This window comes from Juglans microcarpa x Juglans regia, chromosome 5D (assembly GCF_004785595.1).
Source record: "Juglans microcarpa x Juglans regia isolate MS1-56 chromosome 5D, Jm3101_v1.0, whole genome shotgun sequence".
NCBI lineage: Eukaryota > Viridiplantae > Streptophyta > Magnoliopsida > Fagales > Juglandaceae > Juglans > Juglans microcarpa x Juglans regia.
Genome location: NC_054602.1, coordinates 15,826,806 through 15,848,110, shown reverse-complemented (window position 1 = coordinate 15,848,110; position 21,305 = coordinate 15,826,806). Strand labels below are relative to the sequence as shown.

Below are 21,305 nucleotides of genomic sequence, written 5' to 3'. Positions count from 1 at the left end.
ATATATGTTTAGGAATCTATTAATCTAATTTTCATTCATTAGGAAAAGTAATTTGATTCCAATTAATTTGTTTAGGAATTTGTACGCTAGAATTTTGTGTACTAGATTGTAATAATAAAATATATCATTTTGGGCTAGTAATAAGAGCTTGAGGTTCTGATGTTGTTTTCATTAGTTTATAATGTATCCTATATATATTATATATTATATATTATATTATAATATTTATAATATTAGATATAGTATGTTTTATGTCATAGTATACATTATAATATATAATATATAACATATATTAATAATATAATATATTATAGTCAATAGTTTAGAAAATCAATCGACAAACGTTTGAACGTACTAAGAATTACGTTTGAACGTTTCGTGTATATAAGCCCAAAATAGAACGGCAAAACGTCATTTTCACTATTTTGTTGTCATTCTCGTTTGCACGCTGCCACTCCTCTGTCGTCACTGCCATCAAACCCCGCCACAACCATCACTAAAAGGTAGGCATCCATCTTTAAACCTCTAACATGTATTTTATTTGAGATTTGGGTTTGGTTTTGTTTAAAACGAGCCAAGTGGTGCCTGGATTTTTAACTCTATTTTTCAGCCACCACAGCTTCCATTGGCCAAATAGTCACCATATAAAAGTTTCTTTAAGTGTATACTTCATTTCTACGTTGGGATTTCAGTATTTAGAACCTTGTAACTTGATTTTCGAGATTTCAATAATAGTTGAGTCGACTCAGCCATTCTGTGTCGTAACGTTCGAACGTTTCACCAAGACGTTCGAACATACGATGTTTCAATTACATAACCGTTAAGGCTTCTACATTCAAACATGTATTGTTTTACATTCGTACATTAATTTTATAGCATTTACGTCCAAACGTTTAATTATAATTTCTGAACGTACTACTTTTTAAATTTATCTATGCTTTAACGTCGGACGTGCATCCTTTACGTTCACTCGTAAAACAAATACGTTTGAATGTATAACATAAACATTTGAACGTACGTCATAAATTTATTTACTGCTTACATTCAAACGTGTATGTTATACGTTCGCACGTATGTCTTTTATTTGCGAACATAAAGGATACACGTTCGAACATTTTATCTGAACGTTCGAATGTTTCTTTTGCTATGTTCGAATGTTAATGTAGAGCAGCTTAAAATTTACACAAAAAATGCATCAATATAAACAATTTTTTTTTCTTTTCTATTTTCAAGATATGGCTCATCCTCTACATACCAGGAAACGAGGGAGGGAAAGAACCACTCAGGACACTACTCGTATCGGGGCTCGTACTGTTATGATGGAGCGAGAGGTCCTAATCAATGAGTTCAACGAACTCATTCGAGAGTAGACGAACCTCAGAGATGTTTTCGTCAGTAGAAGCTGAGGAAATATCTACACGTTGAGGGTGAAGGTATACCCCTCAATGTTTCAAGAGTTCTATATGGGATGTGTGACATGCCTCAGGACGCATCATCTCACACCATGATTGTACGCGGTGTTTCTATTGAGATTTCACCAGATGTCATTGCCGAGCACCTCAAGATTCATTAAGGAGTTGAGATATCTGCACATGCGACACCCCGTGAGGATGTAGGGACTTCTACATCATCTACTGGCCTCGAGACTTGGGATGACCGAGATGAGGATTTCTACGTCATCAATGGAAGGGACTGCTTGCAGATCGAGAGGAAGAACGCCTTCAAACGTGGATCCTGTGGCACATAAAACCACATTTAGTTGGCTTCAGGCACAATTTTTTATACGAGTGGTACGTGGAGATGCTATAGATTTGCCACTACACATCTTTGAGAGGATCCGTTACGAGGCGAGCATCATCTCCATGAAAAATCTCTCATACGGTGTCCTGATCAACCGATTATTACTTGCACGAAGAGTGCCAACCCAGCTGGAGGGGCGGGTCAAATATCAGATGAGCCCCCTCGATAAGACTACGCATCGACGTAGCATTGGACAGGTGAGGGGACGCTAGCCACCCCCTGTAGAGGATCTAGTTCCTCCGACGCAGTTTGAGCCAGGTCATGTGATGAGTAGTAGTCAATAGCCGACGAGTACATCTGCGAGAGATGCACGGCCTGCTTGGGTTGATGCAGTGATCTCACAGTTGGCTGCGCATATTGATCGTAAGATCAATCGATCATTCGCTTGCAGCTGTAGAGGCGTCTGTCGCCGAGATATCCCATCATGTAGGTATCCTCAACGACAAGTTTGATACCTTGACTGAGGAGATACAGAGTACAAATTTCGTGAACAACGCTATCATCTGAAGTTGTTTACAAAATTTTATCATATTTTGTATTTTTTTAATATATGTAAGGAAAAATATTATTTAATATTTCTATGGTTTTTTAATTTCAATTCTCAATCTTCTTTAATATTGTATTTTTCAACTTTAATGCTAAATCATATCACTTCAAATATATATAAACATAAATATATATTTATATATTACAAATTGTGTATATATTAATATATACAAGTCAATTTTTTAGACTTGTTCACAAATTATGCACTATAAAAATCATATAATTTTTAAATTAAAGTCATATTTAATTTAAATTTACAATTAATGTTCGAACGTTGGCGTGAAAACATTTCACATTCGCATGTAAGTAGCCACAATGTTCGAACGTATATGTAAAAAAAATCTCATCTATCTTTAGTAACGGTTTCCAAAAACCGTCACAGAAAAATCTTTTTAATGACGGTTTGAGGACTGTCACAATTTTTCAACCGTCATTAAAAAGTAATTGTGTTGTAGTGGAAATTTGTAACGAATGGACTAAATTTCAAGTTTGTGGTACCATAGGGTTTATTCCTAAGTAGAATTTGCATTGGGGAAAAGCACAAGGGTTACAGGCCAAACTTTCCTAAAAGGAATTACAGAAAAAGAAACTAACTTGCAAACTAGCTAGCCTGATAAATAGATTACATACCACTTCAAAGCACAATGGTTACATGCCAAATTTTCCTAAAAGGAATTATAAAAGAAAAACTAATTAACTTGCAAACTAGCTAGCCTGATAAATAGATTGAAAACTAAAAAAGTCAGGGATTCAAATCCCAAATACACGGAGAAGGGGGGAGTGAATAGTTGTTTTTCAAATTTATTGGACTATTTAAATTAACAATCAATCAATCAATTAATTAAATCACAATAAATAATCAACACATCAATTTTGGTAACAAAGTGAAAACTCATTTGAAAATGCCTTCAAAATCTCCAAAACTCCTTCCGGCCAACGAACATGTCCACACCAATGGACTCAATAGTACTCAAACACGAGCACAATATGATGGAGGTTTGCTTATCTAGAGAGAATCGATCTTCAATGCACAATATAGCTCCTTAAGATTTCCTATCAAGAATACAATGAAAACTAAAGCTTTGGCATCTCTCGACGATCTAGAAGTTGTACATATTATTCTGTAATACCCCTTCTAAAAGGCTCTTTAGGCCTTGACCTTAGTAGTCTTAATCCTAGTTAATTAGGATTAAGCTATTCTAGAATAAAAACAATTTTGGATACTTGAGTTGGCAAAAAGACCGTATACTTTGGGTTTAGAAGAACTTTTAGAAGATTCTAGTGCAATATTGATTTTTGAGGAAAAATAAAATTTGTAGAGCTTGATTGGTTAGTAATATTATTTTGGAGTAGTTTTAGTGCTTTATTAATTTTGAGAATAAGAAGCCAAGAAGTCCATAAGGGAATGACACATAGTATATTAGATCGTTGCCACATTAATGGGCTAAGCAATTTGTATACGTATTTGATGGAATTGGAGAAGACCCAAAGAGTGGTTTACTAAGGGCCCAAGCTTTTTGGATATAAAGGCTTAGGAGAGGCAATAAGACTTTAGGCCCTACTTAGTGGACAAAAGACTTTAGGCATCTAATGCACTAATGATGTGATGGGCTAAGGATAAGATGTTAAAAAGCTTTAGGCCCAACTTAGGAGATATAAAGTTCTAAGCCTTTCTTGGAGGGCACTAGAAAATAGACCCAATGAAAAGGACATATGGTCATTCAGTCTAACTTAGTAAGAGTGAAGTTATTAGGCCCAACTTATTAAGCATGGAGGATTAGAGAAGCAAGCCCATAAGTAATTCATCCACGGGATACCTTTCGTAGTGAGGGAACTAAGGCCTTTAGAACATTAGGACATTTACGGGCCAATCCTTAGAAGCCCTAAAACAAGCCTCATAAGAGTGCAAGACTTGGTAGGATAGCCTTGGCAAAGTATGAGGAAGCCTAAGACCTTTGGGCCAAGCTTGGTATAGATTTGACCCAAGGCCCAATTATGTCAATGTAAGTCTTTCAAGCCCCATCTTTGTAGATCTTGAGGTCTCTTTTAATCCTTCAAAATCTAAAAACAAGGTCTCCATTCATTTAAACCCAAAAGCCCATGAGCCTTTGACCCACACTCATGGCCCTTTTAAGCGCACAAGGCCCAAAGCCTTGTTTTGTTCTATTTCACTCTTCAATTTGAAAGTCTAATACACCATACCATGGGTTTCCTTAAGCCCTTGTCATACTATAAGTACCTAAATTAAGTTTTGAAATTTGGTTGAAACCATTAATCCACTTACCCATGGTTAGTGATCTTTAAACCATGTTTTAGAGCTTAATTTTCATTCTTAATATTTTTTAACCTTTTGATTTGAAATTTTTCTTGTTTTATTACTCAATTACATCACTCTTAGATCATACTAAGACCCTAGATAAACCTCCATACATGTCATTAGAAGAAATGACATATAAAAACTGCACCAATTGGCACACATGTGTGCCCTTTGAGTGTATGGATTGTTTTGCCCTTAAATCCAATATTTTTGTGCCTTTTTCTCAAGGGTAATATGGTACTTTTACACCTCATATGATCCCTTATAACCCAGATCAAGCCCTGGATGAAATTTGGTTTCAAAAACTAAACCAATAACCAAAACCGATTGCACCTAAAAGACTAGTTGAGTGGGTGCCAAATTGGTTGAGTTTCAACCACCCCACGCCACCACCATCACCACCCAATCCCCAAGAGTCTTTCATGGTCATCATGAGCCTTTGACTAGGTTTTTCCACCCAAAGAAGGCACCAAAATAGAATGGTCTTTGTGCACAGCTCCATTTCAGCAACCACCCTCCATTGCATCATCTTCTTGGAGTTGCACCTTCATGATTACTTGGTAGCCAACCCTCCACCTTCTACCACCTAAAAAAGTCTTTAAGAAGTGTCCTTACACATGCACAAATCAATCATAAAGATGAGTCAAGAAGATGAGTCAAGACAATGAACAAATCTGTCTAAAGAAAAACACTTTGAACCCGTCAGCCCCATGGTTGGTTTTTCTTCTATTTCCTCTGCACTAAGACTTGACTACCATCCATAGGAGCAATATAGCAACTGTGGGAAAGAAATCATGGTGGTTTCAGACCACTATTCTCCCTGCACAAGTGACAAGTTGATGAAGGCAATCTGAAAATTTCAGCTTCTTACACCACCTCCCACCTCAACCAATCCCCTTGGACCACGCCTCCACCCTCTTGGCCATCTATAAAGGCCCCTTCACCCCCTCATTTCCTCCAAACTTTATATCCAGCTCCCCCTTGAGCATAGAGAGCCATATTCTCCCTTACTTTTTAGTGAAACCGAAAGTGAGTGAGTTTGATTGTTCTTAGAAGTTCTTGAGAGTTCTTGTGCTAGGAGCTTGAGTGGGCTACGAAATTTGTAAGTTTTCTTGACCTTGATCTTAGTTTGCATGTCAAGCCTTGTTTTCAAGTGTTGGAGTGAATTTTGGTTGAGTTCAGAAAAGGTTACCACTTACCATGCTTAATTCAAAACCGGGTTCATTAAGAATGGTTTAAGTGTTTAAATTAAGTGGAAATTTAGCCATGGTATGTCTTAAATATGTTTCGATATGATTTATTAATGTCTTATAATGATCATTGAAGGGTAGATCATTTAAGGTTTATTAATGTCTTATAATGATCATTGAAGGTTTAATTCTACCTTGTGTTGATCATCAAGAATGTACGATTTTGATTAAATCATGCTTATTTTATGAAGTTTTGATTTATTTCACCTAGGCTTGGTCAATGAGCATTTAGAAGATCTTTTGATTGGGATAAGAATGAAAATACATGTTTTGGATGAATTTTGAAAGCATGCCTTGGTTATTTAGGCTAAGAGTATCATGCTTCATTAATGAAGGATTAATGAAGATTAAGGTTTTTAGCCATAATTAAGTGTTGGGATGAACTTGCTCACCTAAGATTTAGCCTTTATCATGTCATTAATGACTATAGTGATTATTTGTGGCTAAAGAGAGTTTCATATGCATGCATTCATATGGATCAATAGTTGAAATTACACTTAGGCATCAACTAGAGTGCATGCCACAGGTTGTGTAAGTTTGAGCTAGTTCCACTTTGAAATTTTACAATTTTAAGGGTATAGATAGTTTTAGAATATGAAAAATATAAGGTCCATGAAGTTTGGTTAAATTTGAGATTTGTTTGCAAATAGTAAAATATTAAGGCCTTAGTGATAATTTTTGAGAGTTTAGGGGTATTTTTATAAATATATATTTTTATAATCATTTCATTATTAACGTCTTTCGTAGTACTACAAATCCTAACTTAGTATGAATTTAATTTCAAATGCTATGATATTTCCAAACGTGAGAAGTTTGTAAGTTAGCCTCTAACTTACTTTTAGATAATTTATTTACGATTCATGTATAAGCGCCACATTCATATTATAAATTTCATTTTGAGCATGAAAAATCATATGATACATCATTGAGCATTTGATTACTTGTTTACATGACATGTGAAATTCTCACCATTTTAGCATATTGCATCTATAAATGTCATTTTTACATGAAATGTACATATCATGAAATATATTTTTCAAGTATAGCATGAAATTAATTTTTGTCATGACCCCAAAAGTTGGGATAGGGATTTATCCTAGTGGAACTCCTCTATCCACTTTGGAGTGAGTAAAAATGGAATGATAACCCTTGGTTGGCGAAGAACAGTCAATGAGTTTCAAATTGGTTCTTTTTAAAAAAATGCCAGAGCGAAGTCAAATGTTATGACACCTAATACTGGTAGGTGTATATGTTATGATGTTATAATGATATTATGTTATATTACCAATGCATTGAGAACGATGTTTGCAAACAAAGACGTAGTGTCAAATTGAGTTGTGCTACGGTCACCAGCAGTGCTTGCGGTGCATATGGAGACCGTGTTGCTATCATACGTATGTTAATGATGGATTTAATAACGATGAAATGTTCTGATTTTTAAAAGCAATGAGGTATGTAATGTTCTCTTTCGAAATGTCATGTTTTTGAAATGAGAAAGTGAAAATGTTCTCTGAAAGACAAAGTGCATCAAAGGTTTTTTTTTTTTTTTTGAAGATGTTGAGAAACTTAGATGGGAGGCAAATACGGATTTTTTCTTCCTGCATGTCATTGCATGCATCTCATGTTTATAATTAATTATACATATCTTATCTCTGTGAAAGTTGGTTATTTAACTTACTGAGATTTCAAGTAAATCTCACAATTGTGGACCCACTATCATTCCTCCCGGAATGATAGAAGTTGTGTCAAGACCAGTAGAGGAAGAACAAGAAGGACTGCTAGATACAGATGGTTGAAAAGGAGCTGGACCATGAGCGAAAACTAGATATAATTTTGATCATCATAAACATTGTCTCTTCATTCTTCAAAGCGTATGAAACTGTTGATCTAATCATGGAACTTGGATTAAGTATTTTGTATTAAGGAAATTCTATCCTTAAGTTTGAACTTATGATGGATATTAATGCTTTCTGACATGAGTTATAACTAATCACCCTTATTCCGTTGCAATTATTGTATACTGCTAGTTGCATACTATGATGCATTGCATATTAACTGTCATGAATGGGGATATGTAACCTTGTGTTGCATGTCCTGACCCTCCAAGTCTCCATTACATCTCAAGCGGGGATTTGGGGGCCTCACATATTGTATATATACTTATGGTTTGAGTAGACCATTTAAAGAGTCCAAACCCTAATGAAAAAGTGAATCTTGAAATTTTCGCTTGAATAAAGTGTTGAGTGATCTTTCTGTCCAATTTTTATTTGTGACATTGTCGAGTTCTTTTGACCTTGTAAACATTGGAATTTGAAGACCCTTGTGAAACATGAATTTGTAGATAATTAAGTTATGTGACACCCCCAGACCTCGCTTGGAATTTGACAGAGATTGACTCATTTTGGATTGAGAGAGGCTTTCAACCCATCACATTTTATCTCATCATTGCAACTTTCACAAATTTTTACATAAAATATAATAAACAATTCAACTTTTTCAAATTTCAAAAAAATAATAATATTAAAAAAATAATATTGTCACAATATTTTATTCAACTTTCATCTCAACTCCTTATCCAAACATAAAGCGTCAGGACATGTAACACATAATCACACACCCTTCATTCATATAGTTAACATGCAATGCACCTAATATGTTTCTAGTATCATGACATAATCATAGTAGAAAGCTTTCAAACATCCAAAATACATTGTTCTTGACATATACCCAAAAGACATTCTAATGACCCTTATCCTTCTCCAAGATCTTCTGGAGGTCCTAAAAATGTTTAATACTTCGCAAATGAAATTTTCAACGGACTCTAAACCCGGACTCTAACCACTCCACTAATGATGGCTCTGCAGAGTGCTCAGGGCTCTTTCGGGCTTCCTTAACTTTCGAGGGACCCTCGTGCTTGCCCTTCCTCATCCCTGTCTTCCAGTTCTGTCACAACTTCTGCCATTCTAGTAATGTTTGTACTCCGTTACTTCTTGTCAATTAAAAATCATAATTCATAGTGCATATATAAACTCTAAATTCTCAATGACCCTAAAACTCGTTGTTTCAAATCAACCACTCCAATATAATTAATCTATGACTCCACAAAGCCACAAAATAAATGCCAACCTGCCAAAATACCAACTTAATGGAACGAAATAAATTGATTGAATATCGCTATCCACACTGTAACATAATTGCTTTTTAGTGATAGTTGAAAATTTGTGACAGTCCCCAAAATGTCATTAAAAAATACTTTTTGTGATGGTTTCTAGAAACCGGTACTAAAGACAGATGAGATATCTTTGACGTTCGAACGGAGGGGAAATTTACGTTCGAACGTCATAAGTTCAAACATTGTGGTTACTTACGTGCAAACGTGAAATATTTTGTTGCCAACGTTCAAATGTTAGTAATTAACGTTCGAATGTTAATTGTAAATTTAAATTAAATATGACTCTAATTTAAAAATTAAGTGGTTTTTATAGTGCATAATTTGTGAATAAGTTTAAAAAATTGTAATATATATTTATATATACACAATTTGTAAAATATAATTATATATTTATATATACATATATAAATATATATTTATGTTTATATAAATTTGAAGTGCAGTGATTTAGTATTAAAGTTGAAAAATTTAACATTAAAGAAGATTGAGAATTGAAATTAAAAAATAATAGATATATTAAATAATATTTTTTCTTACATATATTAAAAGCAAAATACAAAATATGAGAGAATTTCCTAAACAACACTCAGATGAACGCGTTGTTCACGAAATTTGTATTTTGTATCTCCTCAGTCAAGCTATCAACCTTCTCTTTGAGGATACCTACACGATGGGCTATCTTGGCGACAGACTCCTCTATAGTCACATTCTATCGATCGATATGCACAGTCAGCTGTGAGAGCACCACATCAATCCAAGCAGGCCGCGCATCTCTCGCAGATGTACTCGTCGGCTGCTGACTACTACTCCCCACACTTAGCCCAGGCTGCTTAGAGGAACTAGATCCGCTACAGGGGGTGGCTAACGTCGAGCATACCTCCTTGCTTGTCCAATGCTATGTCGATACGTGCTCATGTCGAGGGGGTTCATCTGAAATGTGACCCATTCCTTCAGCTGGAGTGGCACTCTCCGAGCAGGTAATAGCCGGCTGGTGATGACACCATATGGGAGGTTGTCTATAGAGACGATGCTCGCCTAGTAACGGATCCTCCCAAAGATGCGCAGTGGCAAATCGATGGTATCTCCACGCGTCACTCGTATGAAAAACTGTGCCAAAATCTGACTAAATGTGGTCTTATGTGCCTTAGGATCCAGGTTTCTTGCAACAATAAGCTGCAACATGTGAGAGAAAGGTAGCAGATGTATTTGGTTAAATGTGTTCTTCCTCTCAATTTGCTTGCAGTCTCTCCCAGTTTGACTAGTCTACATCTCTGGCATCATATACTAGCTCAACTAGGCCAGTAGATGATGCAGAAGTGTCTACATCTCTATCGAGTGTGCCGTGTGCAGATATAGATGTGTGAACCACGGTTGTGTCGCTAGTCTGAGAGTCAGCTGTAGTCGATTTCTCAACTACTCGATGAATCTCGAGGAGCTCAACGATGGCATCTGATGAAATCTCAAACGAAACACCTCATACAGTCACAGTGTGAGAGGATGCGTCCTAAGACATGGGGTACATCCCATATAGAACTTCTGAACCATTGAGGGGTATACCTACCCTCTCAATGTGCAGATATTTCCCAGTCTCTACTGATGAAGACATCTCTGAGGCTCATCTACTCCCATTTGAACTCGTCAAACTCATTGATCAAGACCTCTCGCTCCACCATAACAGTATGAGCCCCAATCCGAGCAGTGTTCTCAGTGGCTCATTCCCTGCCCCGTTTCCTAGTATGCAAAGGATGAGTCATATCCTGAAAATAGAAAAGGAAAAAAATTATTAGTACTATTGATGCATTTTTCGTATAAATTTTAAATTGTTCTGCATTAACGATCGAACATAATATAACATATGTTCGAATGTTCAGATAAAACGTTTGCACATATGTGTTTAACGTTCAAACATAACAATTAACGTTCGAATGTATGATATACACGTTCGAACATCATGGGCGAAACGACTAAGAATTTTAAAATGTGGTATGTTCAAACGTTATGCCTTCCACGTTTAAAAGATTTATGTTCGAACATAAAATATTGTCGTTCAAACACGGAAGGCAAACAGTGGATAAATTGAAAAGTAGTACGTTCGAACGTTAACATTCAACGTTCGAACGTAAATGCTATGAAAAGTAATGTTCGAATGTACAAAATATACGTTCGAACATGGAAAGCATAACGGCTATGTAATTGAAACGTCGTACGTTAGAACGTTCTGTCAAAACGTTCGAACGTTATGACACAAAATAGTTGCTCAACCATTCTCGAAAATCACGTACCAAGGTTCTAAGTGACCAAATGCCACCATAGAAATGAGGTATACACTTCAAGAAACTTTTCTACAATGACCATTTGGCCAATGGCAACCCGTAGTGGTCGAAAAATGGAGTTAAAAATCTGGTCACCACTAACGTTTAGTTTACACAAAATCCTACTAAATCTTAAAAAAAAAACATGTAAGAGGACAAAATAGGGTTGTCTACCTTTTGGCGACGGTTGTGACGGGGTTTGACCGTGGCAACGACAGTTTAGTGGCGGCGTGCAACGGTGGAGAGATAACGGTAAGGGTCTGAAAATGACGTTTTCTGTTTCGGTTTTGGGCTTATATACATGAAACATTCGAACATCATTCTGAGTCACGTTCAAGCGTTTTGCGATTGAATTTCCAAAAATTTATTAATACTATATTAAATTATATTATTAATATATGTTATATATTATAATGTATACTATAACATATAGCATACTATATCTAATATTATATTATAATATATATAGTATAGTATAGTGTATAGTATAGTATAGTGTATATATATATAGTATATTATATATATAACGTATATTATATATAGTTAATATATAATATATAATATGATATATTATAATATATACTATATATATAGAATATAGTGTATTATATATTAGTGTATTATTGTTGTTAGTTTTATTAATTATAGCCAAATGTCTATGTTATATATTAATTTGTTCCTCGTTAATTAAATATATAATGTTTTATTTCTAAATGTGTACATCATATTAGTAATTTTACGTAAAGCAATTTATTAATAATTTTAAAACTTCTGAGATAGTGTTAATAATGTTGGATAGATTGTTAAAGTAAAAAGAAATGGAATTAAATATTAATGAAACTATTTTTTTTATTAACTATAAGTAATAATATTAGTAACAACATTAACATTTTTAGTAACATAAAATTTGTTAAAAATGTAAAAATTAATTCTCAATAATTGAACTCCGGCTCCGCATGGATTTGCTCCCCAATGGTCACCAGTTTGAGTCTTGGATTTGCTCCCTGATGGTCACTAGTTCGAGTCCCCTTAGGGCCATTAGAGGTTTACCTGGTTGTTAACTTTAAGGCTCTGTAGGATTAGTTGAGGTGCGCGCAAGCTGGACCGGACATCCTCGATTATAAAAAAATATTAATATAGTAATTACATAATATATAATACTAATATACTAATATATAGTACTACTATATAGTATAGTAATTATATAGTAACTCGTGTCTTGGCCATGACAATCCATTTATTTCATTTCTCGAAAAGTATGCCGAATTTTTTTTTATAAGTAGGAAAGATTTTATTAATATAAAAATAAGCATAATCTGAGTACGTCTCGTTTAGATAGTGAAATGAGATGAGATGGTTTTAAATAGAAGTTGAAAGTTAAATAAAATATTGTTAGAATATTATTTTTTAATATTATTATTATTTTAATTGGGCGACATAGTAGACTATTCTATAATTCTATTTGAATACTTCTAGTACGCTTAATACTAATGATGAAATAGTTTGATTTAAAAAATAAATTTAATTCATAAATTCATATATAATGTACAGTGGACCCTACGAACTTCTTATTTTGTTGTACTATTATACTTGGAAAGAATTGCGGACCACGCAAGGACTAGGCATGCATACGTGTCAGATGCTTCTACAATGGGCAGGAATTTTTCCATTTATATGAAAATTGAAATTTTCAAACCTCTGACCGTTGACTAGAATAAATGGCCTTTTCCTAATTCTTCAGAGCTAGCTTAATTTGTAAATTTAGCTCAAGCAGCTAATTATAATTAAAAAAAAAAGTCAAAGAACTTTGAAAAGTCCTTGTGGATATTAATGATCCGTGCATTATGCAAACTTCAAATCCTTAGGCAAAATTCAAATCGTGTATTTATATATAATATATATATCTATATCATAAATTCTATATAGAAGCTTTATACCACATATATTCACTTAATTAATATGTGATTTATCATTTTTGCTGATCTTCTATACTAATGCTTAAATATATGTATATTTAAATATATTTTGAATGACAAAAATGATAAATTACATGTTGATCAATTAGAGTTATATGGTGTAAAACTTCATTGTACCATATCTCATATATATATATATATATATATAAAATTTGTAAAAATGCTTTGAGATGACTTACTCCTATTTATTTTTTTAAGCATTCTAGAAGCCATAAAACTCATCATGATTTCAGTAACAATAAACACAATCATTTTTATAAGAAAAATCGACTCATCATCGATCTATTTTCTCATCAACCTATGATGTTGTATTAAATGATAGGTTCACAAATGAAATATAATAAATAGTCTCCAATCATCTAATGCTAGTATATTGTGGGATAAAGAGAGGATGATGAGAAAATGGATAAGTAGTATTACTCTTTTCATAATCACGATTTAAAATAAAAGAATTTTTGCAAGACAATAATATTTTTAAATGTCATTTAATTTTTTTTTATGCTGTCATTTATTTAAAACATGATTATAAAAAGGCCGGTTGTGTATTTATCATTTTCCTAACTTTTAATAAGATTGATGAATGTGAAAGATCGGTCCATGCACGCGAAATTACGCTTCAAACATACATCAAAGTCCTAATTAGCAAAGTCAGAGATTGTTGATCTCTTTGAATGATCATCGTAAATAATAATAGATAATTCAGCAAAAAAATGATTTATTAATTAATTACTATTTTGAACTTATTTTTACTACACGTACCGGGCTAGTTTGAACTAATTAAGATGGTAATCCTTTCAACAAAAACATAAGAATAAGAAATTAAGATGGTAATGTCCCTTTTAGAATCTTCATTAAATAGGGAAGATCGTGACATTTTCGAAGGCTGAGCTTTGACTATTCCACCGCATGGCTAAGTATGTAAAATTCCACGTATAAGCTGCAAGATACGTAATTCTTGTAAAGCTCGTGTTTTGACCCCATATTAAACTATAATGTTCTTGCAAAAATAAACCGACATTACAGTCGTGAAATCTGAAACATGCATATCACGCAGGTCAATATACATATCGAAGAGTCCAAAATTAATTAGCCCCTTGCATGCATGCATGCTTGCCGAAGAAAAGTACGTACACATGACCTGAATTAGTCTGTCAACGTACTATGTTGTCAAATCGCCGTGCAATTTGGGCTTTACTACGTGCACGCGCGATAGCTTCGAATTTTCTCTTTTTCTGTGTACGAAATTTCTTGTGGGAATTCAAGATCTCTCCGTGGCCAATCAGCTGGATGCATGATGGCATGGTTTCCTGCAAAGTTAAAAAATATGTACGTTATATGCAACAGCTGTTATAAGCACCATTGTACGTACAGTTTTCACATTAATTTCCAAGTATTCAGCAAATTACGTATATATCTCCTCATAACACTATAAATAAGGAAGCTTGCATCCTGTTTTTAACGCAGAAACACAAACAAAAATGAAGCCCGTTAGCTCTTCAGTGCTTCTTCCATTTGTTATTACTCTTCTTTTCTCATTTTTATGGGCAACTCCGGCTCACACCCATGAAGACTTCCTTCAATGCCTGACCCTTCATGTTGGAAACTCCACCGCCTCAATTTCTCAAGTCATTTACACCCCCGCCAATTCCTCATATTCATCTGTATTGGAATTCTCCATACAAAATCCTAGATTCTCAACACCTGCCACCCCGAAACCTCTAGTCATTATTATGCCATTGCATGTCTCCCAAATTCAAGCAACCATTAAGTGTTCCCAAAAACATGGCATGCAAACAAGAGTTAGAAGCGGAGGTCATGATTATGAGGGTCTTTCTTATGTTTCTCATGTTCCATTTGTCATAATCGATTTGATAAATCTTCATTCAATCAATGTTGATGTAAAAAATGGCACTGCATGGGTTGAAGCCGGTGCCACTATCGGTGAAGTATACTATAGGATTGCAGAGAAAAGTAGAAACTTTGGCTTTCCGGCGGGAGTTTGCCCGACTGTGGGTGTTGGTGGACACTTCAGTGGCGGAGGGTACGGAACGTTGTTGCGCAAATATGGCCTTGCTGCAGATAATATTATTGACGCCCAAATGATTGATGTTAAGGGCAGAATTCTTGACAGAGAATCAATGGGAGAAGATCTATTTTGGGCCATTCGAGGAGGTGGAGGGGCCAGCTTTGGAGTCATTGTTGCGTGGAAAATCGAGCTAGTTCATGTTCCATCAACTGTGACTGTATTCACAGTTAATAGGAACTTGGAACAAAATGCAACCAAGCTTGTTCATCGGTGGCAATATGTTGCAGACAAGCTTGATGAAGACCTATTCATTCGCGTCATCTTAAGTGTTGCCAATTCTAGCCAAGAAGCTGAAGGAAGAACAGTACAGGCTTCATTTAATTCCTTGTATCTCGGAGGGATAGATAATCTCCTTTCATTGATGCAAGAGAGCTTCCCTGAATTGGGTTTGGTAAGAGAAGACTGCTCTGAAATGAGTTGGATTGAATCTACCCTCTACTTCGCCGGGTTTCCAACTGGGGAATCCTTGGATGTACTGCTAAGCAGGATTCCTCTAACAAGACCAACTTTTTTCAAAGCAAAATCTGACTACGTGATGGAACCTATTCCAGAAGTTGGCTTGCAAGGGATTTTGGAGAGATTTTACCAAAAAGAGGCCAAGGAAGCAAATTTGATCCTGAGTCCGTATGGGGGAAGAATGAGTGAAATCTCGGAATCTGCAATTCCTTTCCCACATAGAGTTGGTAACATCTACAAAATCCAACACTTGGTGTATTGGGAAGAAGAAGGAATTGCGGCATCCGAGAGGCATATAAGTTGGATCAGAAGGCTTTACAGTTACATGGCTGCCTATGTTTCAAAATCTCCAAGAGCTGCATACATCAATTATAGGGACCTTGACATAGGAACAAATCGTAAGGAAGGTAACACAAGCTATAGACGGGCAAGTACATGGGGTACTAAATATTTCAAGAGCAACTTTAACAGGTTGGTTCATGTGAAGACCATGGTCGATCCCACTAATTTCTTCAGGAATGAACAAAGCATCCCGGCTCTTTCATCCTAGTGAGAGGTGATTTTAATTACAGAAGATATTGTACTCAACAATAAATCCTCTCTCTACCATGTTTTCCCTATTATTCCATTTAATAAGCACATATCATAAAGGCCATATATATCGATATTTTATGTGCATTGTAAAATAAAAGGGTTTCCACAAATTGAGGCATATATTCATGTCTGTTGATGCATATATATATATATATATAATATTGTACTTTGTGACATATTTATGTTCCAGTAATAATATAGTTTTCATTTACGTCAATTATATATTTTGATCTGTTGGTTTGGTGGTTATGAATTAATGATACTCAATTACATCACTAACCAGCTCTTAGCCTCAATTATATATAATATTTACAACTACAAAGAAAGTCTCTGATAATTGCTAGTCACAGGAAGCGTGCCGCTAAAAAATGCTTTCCTTTCCAACAAAAAATTTACATATGGGCAGCAGTAGGTGGAAAAAATCCATGATCATTGTCCAATATATTTCTATGGATAAATTAATTGCGATTAAAATAAATGAATAGGTGGCATATTTGATATATACAAAAATAATTTTGGATAAAAATCCGAGCTCTATATATCTATACTTGAGGGTATTTTACCATCTAGAATTCTAAGAGCATTGTCAATTAAAATATAATAATTACGCAGCTTCTACTTCGGCCTCCTTCGTTTTCACTACTCCTATCAACTCATATCATCTAATTATTACAACTTTATCAAATTTCTACACAATAAAATATACAATTCAACTTTTTCAATTTTAAAAAAAAATATTAAAAAAAAAATTCTAATAATATTTTATTCAACTTTTAACTTTAATCTAAACTCATCTAATCTACGAAAATAAATGAGGCCTTAAAGAAAAGGTCGTACAAGAACTACTTTAGAATTAATAAAGTCCTTAAGTAGAATCAAAACGAGCATTTGTAACAGATTATTTGCAACAAGAATAACTACCTGCTATGAAAACAAACTCATTTTAGAAGGAAATAGTTACTTTCATAGGAAATAGCTGACTATAAATAAGTAATTTTCTTGTAGTGAATATTATTGATATTATATCTACACGCATATATATACGTGTCTGTGTGCCTCTCCATATCATGTATATATGTATGCATATATATGTCCTTATACTTAAAAGCGTCTATCGTCCAATGAACAGTGTGAACAGTACTCATATTTTACGCTTTTTTGTCCCTCTCTACATCCTCACAGCAATATTCTTTCCAAAATACCACAAAATCACCATAACGGATAACAAAATCACCACAACAGATCATCACAAAATCACCACAACAGATCACAAAATCACCACACAAAATCATCACAAAATCATCATAACAGATCACAAAATCACAGCAAGCACAGACCAAACTCACCGTAAATCATCGCAAAATCACCGTAAATTTTTCTGGTTAATTTTCACAGATATATATATATATATATATTAATGAGACATGCATGATCATGGAGATCATACAAAAACAATATTTATTTTCTGACATGATCATGATTATCATGTTCAAATCTTTCTCATTATTAATTTATATCAACTATATTTTGGATCCGTTGGTTCATAATTTGGTTATGAATACATGAGCGAGACTCAATTGCTAATTCATTAATTATCAGATTTTAAAAAGGTAGTCTTTGAAAAATATTTCCGCTCATAAACTAGCGCTATTAATACTGCTTTCGTTTTCAGCAGTTTTGACATTGCATGCGGGGAAAACAATTAAAAAGGAAGAGATCTAAGAAGAAAGATGATCAGCACGGATCATTATTGTCAAAATTATCCGTTATTAATGGATATCTTACGATTTAATTAAAGATTAAGTGGGTTATATTTTATATAAAAAATCTGATTTTTAAAATCCTCTATAATTCTTAAGGTATTTTATTATCTAGCAAATTCAAATTAAATTATTAGAATTTTTACTACATGAAACTTTCTCACTTTTAAATTAGCAGGCTAAAATATATAATATGATGAGATATCCTTAAAAAGGGACAATTCTGGAAATTGTTGACAGTTGCTTATATATATTCATGATGAACAAGTAATCAAAAGGTGGTCATGTGGAATAACATGAGGTTTCATGCATCATCATCGATTGTTTAACCTTATTTACTTGGCATGCACTAGAGACTTGTGAGAGTAAAAGGGGTTTATTGTGATAATTTTTGTTCATGTGTACGTTAATGCTTCTTTCTTTTATTTTACCTTGGACTTGTTATTTCTCATTTAATTTACATCAAATTAGATTTTTAATAGAATTTTCATTTAAGTGGTTACTATATATAAGAATGACAACTAAAATGTGTCATATCAATGTGGGTGACTTGGTATTACATGAATTAATGATAGAAGAAGTGCTGCTCCATTTGCTGTTGAATAGCATGTGCCAATAGTGATAAACATTTGGACATGGTTGAGTATCATTTAGGAGAATGGTTACTATGATTAGTACTTATATTGAGGGAGGCTTAGACTTCATTTGCTTATGCTATATAGTAAAAAGGTATCCCGTGTAACGCCCCGTATCCGGAAAAGTCATTATTGATGGTCCAAGACCATACATATTAATAGATATAACTGTTATTTATTTGCTGACTAGGCAGATTGGCTGAAAATAATATAACTATACTTAACAATAAAACACAAGGAAAAGCCCACATGCGGCGAATATTTTTGTTGCCCTTGGAAAAAGGAGAAGTCCCACCCCTATTAACATAGGAATTATAACTGGAATGAAAGGTATGATCCATGAATGGTATGTATATTCCACAAAAATAAATAAAAATATTTTATTCTTAGTTAATTGTTTCTGATTCATCAGCTCTTATTTTTATTAAAGGAGTCGGTTAAAAAAAAAAAACTAAAATAAGATATGTAAAACTAAAATAAATATTTTATATTCTTAATTATTCTAAATCTTTTTTCCAAATACTTCAAACAAAAAAAAAATATTTCAAATCAAGAAGTTCGAATTGGTCAAATGAGATGATCAAGTTACCATTGCTTGGGATTTGACAGAGACTAAAGCATCGGAATATGAAACGCAACATAACCCCCAGCCCCCGGCAGTTCATGATAGAAAGTATGCAATATGCGTATAATAGTATGCAATAATTGCAGTAGAAAATTTGTTCAATTATGGATTGTTTTAGAATAAACTAAAATCCAAAATTACTTTTCATAACATTAGCATCTATGCTAGTTCAGTATCCTTTGAAGAACATAACCTTAAACCAAAAGAAGTATTGTACCAAGTGAGGATTTGAAGGGGACTCAAGTACTACCATTGAAGCAATATCCAACTCATCCATAGCACAGGACTGGACCATGAACCCCATCATCAGCGATATCAAACACCATCTACTCATTTTCAAAGAATGGAAGGCCAGAAAAACTCATCGTTCAAATAATTACAATGGGCAATGGCGATTCAAGCCTTTGAGAATATTCCACAAATCCTATTACCAACTTCTTTGTTGCGGGAAAGACCCCACCTTCTCTATCTATATAGTTTAATCACTACTGTTTATTTACTTTTGGTGTACTTTGATTTTTAATATATAATAGCTGTCAACTTGTTCAAAAAAAAAAAAAAAGGTGAGGACTTGAATCTAAATTTCTAACTAAAAAGTCATACGTAACCTCGAAATTTATAACTGGAACACTCAACTAAGTGAGGATTTGAACCTAAATTATGCTTGAATGCCTAACCCCGAAACTTTTCATGATTAGCACTCTAAAACATGACCTCACAAACATGTTCAATTGCTAATCTCACTTTAAAATATCCAAATTTGAATATGACCATAATTAGAAAAATCTTTATAAAAAAATCATCAAAACCATGACTCATTCTTTGTTTCCCTTTGTTCATTACAACCTAGCACTGCATGGCAAGCAAAGGTTTTTGTATACTCATGACCAAAATTAATCCAGCAAGTGTCAAGATCAAGCACTTACATCGAGCTTAAATATACATGGAAAGGGAAACCATTTAATAATAATAAAAAAAAAAATCTAGCCTTTGCCAAAACATGAGTATTGCAAAACTATGCAAACTATCTTCTATATATTTTCAAGATCCTCTAATACCAATTTATAATCATAGGGCACTCTGTAACTACTCAAGTACAAGTAATAATACTCCCATCGGGAATCGTTACCACTATTACTTTTGGAGAAATATTTTGGTTTGCAAACTACATATTTGTACAAACGTTGTAGACATAAAAGGCCATGGTGCACGCTAATCAAACAGTGCACAAGCTGTAAACATTAATAGCTTGACATTATCTCACATTGACAATACTGAAATACTACAATTAACCATAGTTAAACTAATCTTAACTAAGGTCAAAGCTCAAAGATATAAACATCTAGAGAAATACCAGTAATAACTCCAACTTCTTTTGTCTCTAAAGTGTAGGTTTCTACATCTCCCAGAGTGACCGCATACAATCAAGCTAGTACTTGGGGTCTTGGATTTGGTTTGCATCAAAGTTGGGGTAGTTTCACTTCCTTGAGCATTATTGGGCTAGTCTCTAATCATTTGGCTTGGCTGACCATACTTGAAACAGACCCTTATAGCGAATATACATTCGCCCCATGTTTTCGACCACACTTCCCATATACGAGTAGTATAGTTGGCATTTGTTCCCCAATCACGATGCCCTTTTCTTTTATTAGCTCCGGTTATCATCCTTTTTTTTTTTTTTTTTTTACTTACACTTGCAACATATGGGAAGGCTCTATTTCTCTTCGAATTAATTTGGGTAGTTACGCCCATCTGCTCGGCTTCGGCAATTGCTAT

At 34.1% G+C, this 21,305-nt stretch overlaps 1 protein-coding gene across 1 annotated transcript; it reads left to right on the top strand.

Moving 5' to 3' along the window:
• Positions 1–14,851: 14,851 nt before the first annotated feature.
• LOC121264986 (berberine bridge enzyme-like 18) lies at positions 14,852–16,658 on the top strand. The gene has a single exon (XM_041168407.1). It carries the CDS (start codon positions 14,852–14,854, stop codon positions 16,463–16,465), a length of 1,614 nt encoding a protein of 537 aa, XP_041024341.1. The 3' UTR covers positions 16,466–16,658.
• The last annotated feature ends 4,647 nt before the right edge of the window (positions 16,659–21,305 follow it).

What these genes read in the sequence shown, in the direction of transcription:
- LOC121264986 (XM_041168407.1), top strand. Translation starts at nt 14,852, where the DNA reads ATGAAGCCCGTTAGCTCTTCAGTGCTTCTTCCATTTGTTATTACTCTT.